The sequence below is a fragment of the Natator depressus genome, chromosome 2 (assembly GCF_965152275.1).
Source record: "Natator depressus isolate rNatDep1 chromosome 2, rNatDep2.hap1, whole genome shotgun sequence".
NCBI classification, from domain to species: Eukaryota; Metazoa; Chordata; order Testudines; family Cheloniidae; genus Natator; species Natator depressus.
The window spans coordinates 64,513,239-64,523,883 of NC_134235.1; the positions used below are offsets into that span (position 1 = coordinate 64,513,239).

At 38.0% G+C, this 10,645-nt stretch overlaps 1 protein-coding gene across 4 annotated transcripts in view; it reads left to right on the forward strand.

Moving 5' to 3' along the window:
• TOX (thymocyte selection associated high mobility group box) overlaps positions 1 to 10,645 on the forward strand; it is a 273,829-nt gene that overhangs the window by 128,534 nt on the left and 134,650 nt on the right. For all 4 annotated transcript variants that reach the window (XM_074943078.1, XM_074943074.1, XM_074943077.1 and 1 more), the window contains exon 2: positions 5,156 to 5,221. In XM_074943078.1, coding sequence (XP_074799179.1) covers positions 5,156 to 5,221 — 66 coding nt within the window. The remainder of the gene's footprint in view (positions 1 to 5,155; positions 5,222 to 10,645) is intronic.

The window sequence follows — 10,645 nt, forward strand, 5'->3', positions numbered from 1 at the left end:
TTTACAGAGCAATTTTGTTTTTATCTTTAATGGTTTCCATAACAAGATCAACCTTTCCTTTAGCATAATCATTTGATGATTTCTGTTTGCATCCCATCTTTGCTTTAGTCTCATTATGGCATCTCTTAGTAACAGAGAATGTCACTCGTTGCTTGTCATTAAGCATCCTCAAACAATGCTGACTGCTTGCATTTGGTTTTTTTGTTTGTTTGTTTTTTAAAACCAAGTTTTAAAGCTTTTTCAGGATTAGTGGATTTTTGGTAATAGCAACAATATCTACAAGCCACAAATATTAAAATTATGTATAAATCGCTAGTGGATTATACATAATCTTTTATGCAGTTTTACACTATTGTGGTTTAAAATAAAAACACAATGAAAAGTGCTCACACTCTGTCAAAGAAAGATCTAAAGGTACAAAGGTGATTTAAAGGTACAATTTGAGCATAGATTTAAATTAATCATTCACTTCCAATCTTTGATGGAAGTTTCATATTTAGAAAGCATGATTGGAAGCATAGACTTGGAAAATCTGTAATGTATTCTGGAGAAGTCAAGACACCAGGTCCAGAGGCTTTCACATAATACCTGAATTTACTAACATACAATAGTTGTAATCTACAAGGGATCTTCTCTATGCCCCTTTCCTTTTAGTCTCTCTGCCTTGGTAACTCATTTGTAAAATGGGTATAACAACACTTCCTTCCTTTCATCCTTTGTGTGTCTTGTCTATTTACATTGTAAGCTTTTCGGGGCAGGGGTATCTTAGTGTTTGTACTGCCCCTAGCACAATGGGGCCCGGATCCTAGTTAGGGCATCTAGGCACTATCATGATACAAATAACAATAACAGCAGCAGCCTTGCCATTTTTTACTGCTGTTTTTCAGCTCCTTTTGGGCAGCAGTGAAATCAATAAGCACCAGCTCAGTTTATTCTGCTCCTGTTTGTGAAAGCTAAGAGCAGTGGCAGAGGCAGGCGCAGAGGCTATTCACTGAGGAGGAAGCCAAAAATGAGGGCTGAAATGAGCAACAGAATCACTCCCACCCTCTTGCAGCAGAGGAATCACAAAGTGAGGAGAGAGGCAGAGGTGTGAAGTAGCAAAGAAAACCCCCACCCCCGTAGCAGCCAATAGGCTCTGAGATGGGGGTGTGGGGCGACAGAGGGAGAAAGCTTCTTCTCTCTTCCAACAGCCAGTGTGGGTTGAGGGAGAGGGATAGAGTGTTAAATGCAACAGACACTTACTAGCTGAGGGTAAATGTGGAAGACTGAATCCCTTGAGCAGGGTCCAGGAACAGCACTCAGGTAAGAATACCAACACCCTCCCCTGTCCCAGCAGGGGACTCCGGGAAGCTTGGTTTCTCACCTGTATCGATTGCCCCAAGCAGTAATGTTCCTGCCTCTTGTATACACCTTGGTTTAATCCTCTCACTATTACCATCTGGAACAATTTCCAGGCTTTTCTGGTGGGGAATGGATGAGAATGGGTATGTCGCCAACACTTCCCACAAATGTCCTGTGAGTGGTGTTGAACTGCATCTGAGGCAGTACAACTCCCAGGTTAGCTTTTTTATCCATTCTCCAACATCCTGAAAGGGACCCAACCTGATCCCGTCTCCCCACAGTTTGCAAACCTTGCTGCGTACATTCCCTTTGTCTTCTTTTTCCATTACTGGCCTCATACTTTGTTTCCTTCTACCCATAGTTGGCCCTAGGCATTTTGTTGCCCAGGGTGGAAAATGTTTTTGGCCTTCCCTCCCCAGAAAACCCCAGCAACCTCAATTTGGCACCTCCCCACTCCCATCCCCTGGATATCAATTTGGCAGCCCCAGCAGTTGGCACCCCAGATGACCATCCTGATCATTTGCCCCAGAAACCAGCCCTGCTGCTACTGTGTATTTATTTGCAGCTTCTTCCAATTTCTTATATCCCGTGAACCTTCTTTCTTTTCCTCCAAATTCCTCTGTAAAGTTAACTTCTTTGATGAAGCCTTCTTACATTGGTGTCTTAGGTTGGTGCCCTAGGTTGGTGCCCTCATCAACAATGTCTCATCAGTTACTGTTGCTCTGTATTTGTTTTTTTGCTAGTTTGATTACAATGCGTTTGAGACCCAGTTTTTTCTACGCAAAAAACTGGTGTACATTTAAGGCCCTGTATAAATAATGAATAATAATATGACTCTGACTCTCACTACTTCATAATTAGCATGTAAAATAGCGTTAGGACTCTGGACATAAGTAGAAGGTTCCAAATGGCTCTCCTTGATGTCATTCTTCTATCAGTAATGCCCAGTTAATGCACAGGTGTAATTGGGTTCCCAACTTGTATACAAATTGCATTTCATAACAGCAGTCAGATACTTTGAATATTATGCCATATGTGTCTGAAAAGAAGCTACCTTCTGTACTGTACAATGGAAATTCCAGCTGACCATCTCATTGTGATAACTGGGATGGAAGTTATATGTATGTTTTATTTTATAATCATTTAAATAAAAATCTTGATGCACTTCCCTAATATATTAGTTACTGTTCTAGGTGACATAGTGTTTCATAGTAGCGTGCTATGGTATTCTTAGTTTGCTCTTACCCAAACGTCTCATGTAGTACCACTTTAATATGAAAAGAAATGTGAGGAGTAGCTGTTATTTTACATCAGATATTGTATTAGCATTCACTTTTAACAAATTAAAATTAATGGTTTTGAAATCTTCCCTTAATAGTACCAATGGATTTCAGAGCCAAGTATAAATCCTAGATGAAATGTTACATAATAAATATGTCTCACATATAGATTGCCTAAAAGCTGACTCAGTTAACTGCCTTCCTTTGCTTTTCATGTTATATCTGGACAAAAATATCCACATTCTGAATGGTGCTTTTGGGTCTTCACAGTATGCACATTTGCAATAAAATCACAGCAGTTACATCATAAGTGAAAGAAGGCAGAGAAGTTTAGGAAAAGTTCTTGTAGATTTAGTGTGATATGTAAAACAAGACCATTTTGGTCAAGCGGGAATAAAGATCTTGTATTCTGAAGGGTCTTTAGGTCACATTTTAGCTGATCTGTTGACTCACTGTGTGACCTTGGACAAGTCACTTGACTCCTTGTGCCTAGTCAATCCAGCTGTACAGCTAGATAAAAGTAGAAAGAAAAAAGAAAAGGAGTACTTGTGGCACCTTAGAGACTAACCAGTTTATTTGAGCATGAGCTTTCGTGAGCTACAGCTCACTTCATCGGATGCATAGCATATCGTGGAAACTGCAGAAGACATTATATACACACAGAGACCATGAAACAAAACTTCCTCCCACCCCACTCTCCTGCTGGTAACAGCTTATCTAAAGTGATTATCAAGTAGGGCCATTTCCAGCACAAATCCAGGTTTTCTCACCCTTCTCCCCCACCCCCCCAAACACACATACAAACTCACTCTCCTGCTGGTAATAGTCCATCCCTCTTTGAAACCTCTCTTTATAATGCGCATGATAATCAAGGTGGGTCATTTCCAGCACTAATCCAGGTTTTCTCACCCCCCCCAACACACACCCCCCTCCAAAAACCGTGGTCTTATGCTCAAATAAACTGGTTAGTCTCTAAGGTGCCACAAGTACTCCTTTTCTTTTTTCTTTTTACGAATACAGACTAACACGGCTGTTACTCTGAAACCTATGAATGACTAGTGATTAGTTGAAGGGAACAGTTTGCAAACAAACCGTAGGCTGAAAAGTTTTTGTCCTAACTATTCTTTGAATACTTATGAACAATTCAGTTAGCTCACAATTACAGAGAAGCTTTGGATGTTATATTTCCTGGAGCACTTTTGTACTGGAGTCTTTGCTTTCTATGAGACCACAGATATGTTGTTCAGGATACCTCTCTATGACCTTGTGGATGTATTGTGTATTACAGGTAGGATTTTCAAAAATGGTCAGTGTTGGCCCACTCTGCTCTCACAGAAGTTAATGAGTAGATCCTACTGACTTCAGTAGGAATAGGGTAAGATCAAGGCTGAACATTTTTTAAAAAATCCCGCCTTATGTAACTTACCACTCTTTTTTGCCACATTATCAAAATAATGGCCCACTTCCAAAATATGTCACTCTGAGTATGCACAGATGGGGTCAGGTGAAAGTTATTTCAAACAGACCTAATAACAGCTGGAAATTCTCAGTTGATGATTGAGGGATGAGCATTCCTGCAGCTCTTCATCTCTATCCAAAGTCTTGGAAAGTTTCTCCTAACTCTAGACTGCATCGTACGACTATAATTACCCACACTGTAAACTTGTCACAGACATTTGAAAGAGTATGAAGAGAGTTCTGTGGGCACAGTGTCCAGATTACATGGTACAAAACAAGTAGTCTCATGCTTTTTTGTGATGATACCTGACCAGCCTTATATTCTAGCTGTTTCATTCCATGTAGTCCTTCCCTGCCTAATCAGCTTCTCTCAGTCTTGTTTTTGTTACATCTAATTCTATTTTTAAAAGAAGAAAAATCAGTTTGCCCACAAATTCCATTCATTTTATTTGTTATAGTTTACTGAAGGGTAATTTCACAGTTATGTTTGTTCGTATTCATTTTATTTACACATCAAGCACACTGTCCACTTATGCCACCCAGTTTTGTAAGTTCTGTATTTCAGATGTTCAAATGCCTGAAATTTGTCTAAGAATCTTCTTAATTTCTGATTTGGAGACATTTCAATAAGGTGGATTTTAATTTGTTTCGAAACTCCAAACTTGTTCTTGATCAAAATGTAAAGTTAGAATCCATTAAGATGCATTTTAGTACATTTTCCATTATCATCTTCCTCTTGTCAGAAACTGTGCAATTCACTTAGTACTTCATTGCAACCAACAGCAGAATGTATACATGGTGCACAAAATGAGCCATTTTGTTTTAAAACAGATTGCAGATGAAAGGAAACCATTCATTGCTTGCTTGCTTGCTGTAATTACTAGAGCACTAATTACTCCAAATCACTGACATCCAGGGTCAATAAGGATGACAACAGGAACATCAAAGACAAGATGCACACATGCAATTACAAATCTTCCAGACCGGGCTATAATATTATTTTATGGTTACTGTTTTCCAGTTGATGCTGAAAAACATTCAAGATTGCTCAATGTTTACTATTATTTCATTCGCAGTTTGACGGGGACAACATGTATATGAGTATGACAGAGCCGAGCCAGGACTATGTGCCAGCAAGCCAGGTGGGTTAATTAATCTTCTCTGCCTTGTTTCAAATTGTAATTAAACAAATCCAAAGAGTTGCATTGCAAATGAGTGGCACTATCAGTAACTGCTGCAATCAGGAATAATCATAATTTATAAACAAAGCATTTAAGCCTTCTTTCCAGTTAATGAGATAGAGCTGATAAAACACCAGAGTTGGCATTTGTTGAAAGATACTACCTTGTTTCCTCTCCAGAATGCAAGCAGCTGTTTTGCCAGCATGATCTTTCCTAAACAGTTGTTTTACCTTCAGGAAATAAAGTCTTTACAGGTGCAGGTTATTTGTTTATCTGACTGCAGACAAGTTAATCATTATAAGCTACGCTATCACAAATAGCTTTAATTATCACTCTTAGCCCAGTTGTAGATGAAGAATTGCATTTTTAACAGAAATCGTATGGCTGAGGAATGTTGCCAAGGTTGCACCATTGGTGTTAGCATAACGAGTCTCTCAAAATCTACTGCTGAGGTTTATCTTGCAGTCAAAGGAGTATAATATGGTCTAAGTTGTTCCATAATATTTTTGAGTCCTTTTTACGGAGAATTTGCAAGGAACAATTTGTAAATTATCAGAACCCATTAAAATGTGGCATATGTCCACACGTTGAAATTTTTTTCATCTAAGTTACTTTCATTTCAATTTATTTTAAATTTGTAAAACTGAAGGATTGCCGTAGCTTTTTAAAAACAAAAGCAAAACAACCTGTGCGTGAGTGAATGCAGCCATATGCTGAGGGAGAATTTGAATTCTGATTCTGTTGTTACATTCCATATATTTCAGTCATTTTCAGTTCTGTGTCAGTGAATCATAGTGACAGCAGCACAGGCCCATTATTTAAGCTGGGGTCATAGGAATGCTATAAAGAATCAGGATAGTGGTTCATGTAGCCCAGTACCCATCTCAAATAGTGGACAGTCTGAGACTCCTCTGCATGACGAAAACTATGGGCTTACATGGAGGTATCTTGTTAAGTGGGAAATCAGTTTGTTTGCATCCTGCCTGTAGATGAGTTATCAGATAGATGGGTATAATCCCAAGGTTGAATGAACAGTCTTGGAAACTGACATGATACTGAGAGCTAAATATCTTTATAAAGTAGTGTTTTTAGATAGTCATGCTTATCTACTCAAATTTAATTTATAGGTTTATTCTTTTTCATTCTTTAACTATCTTTTATGTGAGCTGAGCTATATTGTCAGACAAAAAGCCATCTTTAAAATGTGAATGTTCCCACCACATTACCTCCCTGTCTGCTGTTGAAGTTACTGTAAGAATGCCTTTGGAAGACTGAACTTTAAATTTAAGATTCTTGTATGATTGAACTCATTCAGCAAAGAACCCTCCAAGATCCAGAGGTAGTTTTGAATAGAATTGTTTGATTAAAAAATGAAAAATTATATTACTAATTTTTTTTCTAACCATTAATCCAAAAACTGTACTGACAAGTTTAGTATTACTATTAGATTAAAGCAACCTGGTAGCATCTCATTTATGCCTTAAGGGTTTTGAAGTGCAAGGGCTAATTGAATTTGTTTGAAACAGTAGAAATACAAACTCTGTGAATGATTGCTGTTATAAAGCAGCTGCTACCTTTCAGAGCATCGTCTGTCTTATATAGTTTTGAATAAAGGATTGCAAATTCACATTATACATTAGAATGATTTTCTTCTGTTGATATTTATATACTTTGTGTGTGAATAGTTTGGATAATTTAAACTGAAGTGTTTTAAAAATAACAGTACTAGTTTTAATCTTTTATGAAGCTTCAGAATGTGTTTACTAGGTGCTTTGTTTCTGTTCCAGTCATCTGATCTTCCACAAAAAAATCTTATCAAACAAACATGACATTTCTATAATTTAATTATGAAACTATGAATGGTAACTAGATAATTATCTTTTCATATTTTAACTTTGCTCTCTAATATTTCCTGAAACCCAATACCTCAAAGAATTCAGATGATAGTATGTATTGCAGAGTGAAATAAAGTTTAGACATCAAAATTGTGATGAATGATCTTGGAAAGCTGAACTTTGCACTCTAAATTCCTTTTGTTTACTGGAATGTGTTCATATTCAGGGAAACATCACCTTGTGTTATTGTAAGGGTTTTTAATCAATTTATCCCCTTTAGGCTAACATAATAAAAATCCAGCCATCAAACAGGAAAAATACAGTTTTGTTTCTTTTTCTACATAACATCAAACATCTGCATAGCCTGGTAATCCAAGACAACTTGCCTCACAGCATCACTCAACAATTATCATTTCTGTTCAATTTTCAAATCAGTACATGCTTTGGGACTTATAGACTAAGTTGCTAAGTAGTAACATATGGCTCACTACTGTTCCTGTGATGTTGCTGCAAGCAAACAACATAATTCTATACTTGAAATGATTTTTACAGAAAGCCAGTGTTGGAACTGAGCCAGAAGTGTAAGTATACAGTGAAAATTAATGATATTCTTTTGGACTGTCCCAAAACGGCTGTTTGGCACTTCTATCTCTGGATATATTTTATATACGTATGTAAGTATTGTATTTTTGGTTACGATATACTTAGTGTAGGATTGCACATTGCAAGCAGCTTCTAAATGAGTTATACCGTCCATACTAGCAAACATATAATAAAGCTACATGACATTTTCATTGCTAATTGCACTTCAGTCTGAGAATATTTACCATTTTAAAACAAAGATATGCCAACTGCCCTGCACAGCAAATTCTTACTAGCATATTGTGTTCTACGCATGTAATTGGAATCATGGAGACAAATTGTTCGTCATATAAGCCCTCCTCATATAATTTGTGAGTCAAATACAACACAATATAAAATTACATAATTTCTTTCCAGACACAATACATAATATTATATAAAACTCCATTGCACAGAGCCCTCTGAGCCTTTGTAGTTTGCCAGGGCTCCATGGACATGAATGGTAAAGACTACAAAGTTGTATAGACTACACACAGCTGCCAAAGCCCGGCTTCTCTCCCAAGTGGTAGAGTTTGTGACTTGTGGCTGCATTAACCTCCACAGCCCCAATGGGAAGAAAAGAGAGGACCAAAATCCAGTGAGGAATTATTGGCTGCATTGGGAAATCATTCCTGTCCCCCATCCCAGCAGTTCACAACTCTTATTGGCAGAGTGTGAGTGGATCCCTCTCCTATATACTGGGTCTGATTTTCTGTTTATCTTCTTCATGGTAAAATTGTTATTTTTACTTTATTATTTAGAGAGGGCCTATCAATGGAGCTGCAAAGGGTCTCCTCCTAAGTTACACCATTTTAGTTGCTTCTCTCCTGATGCTAATTCTTAAGAAAAATACTTATGATTTATACACAGAATAATTGTTTATACAGTATGATCAAATCTCATAATTGTATCAATAATCTCACAATATTTTGTGTTTATTCTTAAAGTCCCAACTACTGGAATCAGGTGATTACATCAAACTCAGCTTTCTTAAAAAAAAAAGTTTCTAGCCCTCAGGGTTGGAAAAAAACAAAAGAAAACAAAATGACCCTAAAGGCTTGAAGGCAGAAGGCAAATAAAAGGTGTTATGTTTAAAATTTAATGATGTTTTTATCCAACCTCAAGATTTTGGGCGGGCCCAATTCATGATTTTTGAAGGCTTGGGACTGGCAGTACTGTTTATACTATTGTAATTAAGGTGTATTTACATAATTTCCTCAGGGAAGGGACGTTGGCCTGATCCGTGAAGGTACCTATGAACCTAGCCCCCAGATTTAGATGCCTAAGTCCCACTTTTAGGTGCCACTGTGATCCGCAAAACCCCTGCTCAGCAGCCACTGAACCCTGTAGGTGCCTAAACTCCATCAGAAGTGTTTGGCCCAGTGCAGAGCCAGTCTAATCTTTGCTAAAACACAATAGTGATAGGTACTTTAGATGTACAATAGATAGACTGATCCTGTTTGTGTGTTAATAAAAACTTCCCATGCCTCTTCCTGCTATATTATTATTATGTGTATTCTTAATATTACAGTAACACCTTGGAGTCCTAGTCATGGATCAGGCCCCCATTGTGCTGGGCACTGTACAAACACAGAACACTGACCTGCCTCAGAGAGTCACAATCTAAGTATTAGACAAGAGACAACAGATGGCTACACACAGACTGGGGGAGTGCAAGGAAATAATGGACAACACTGGTCATCATAATAAAAAGTGATTTCGGTTCACCAGTGGCCTAACACACAGCTGTAGACTTACCCATTACTTCTTATTTCCTTCTGTTCTCCCTAACTTCCCCTAGGGGGAGCGAGTAAGTCACTTGTTGCAAGGTAGTTTAGAGTAAGGGAAGTTGGGTTGGATAATAGAGTTAGGTAGTTGTGGGTGGGAAGACTGGTGAAGTTATATGTTTGCCACTCCTATCCTGTGGAGGGCTAGATTTTCAGGGCACCATTTTAGGTCCCCACATGAGGTATGGTTGTTCATCAAAAGAGCCTCAGAACATTAAGATAATCCTGTTAATGCTATACCTGATGGTGCATCAACAACTGTGTTTAAAAGAACAGAAAAAGTGTAGCTTTGATTTTAGGGGCTAGACAGTATTATTTTAGAGATTTTTTTAGTGATTTTAAAAAAAAATCAGCTCACACATTTAAAAAGCTGGAAACCAAAATAGCTCTGAAAAGAACACTTGTATGTGCTTGGGGACAAAAATCTACCTTTGGATCCCTGTGTAGAACCCCCATTGAAGGATGTAGGAGATGTATGCACTATATGTGCATTCAAGGATAGAATTTTGCCCTTAGAATTTTTTCCATATTTGAATACCTCAGATTTCTTAAAATAACTAAAGTGACTAGAATAAATTATGGAGTATTGGTCTTCAAATTAAGGGCTTTTTCAAATACCACAGAAAGGGCATAATTCAGCCAAAATATTTCTTTCCCCCTGTTCTACTGAAATGATTTGAATCAAATTATATGTAGAAATAAACGGTTTCAGAGTTCTGTGCCAGAAGACAATGTAAATGATCCTGTTTTGTTTAAAAAAGCACATATTATATTTATATATGTTATTACTTATTATTTCTTTTGATTAGTGCCCGCAGCATACCTTGTTCTGTACAAATACCAAAGAAGGCAAAGGCCTGGATCCATAAAGGTTCTTAGGTGTTCCAATGTTGAGTGTCATGATGCCTAACTTTTAGGCACCAAAAATCACTGGAACAACACTGTGATACGCAAAGCCTGGGTTAAGTGCCTAGGCTGCCTACACAATGCATGGAGAGAGATGGGCATTTTTAGGGCACGTCTACACTAACCTCCGGAGCGATCGATCCAGCTGGGGTCGATTTATCGCCTCTAGTACTCCACCGGAGCGAGAACCGTAGGGGGAGTCGATGGGGGAGCGTCAGCAGTCGACCTACCGCAGT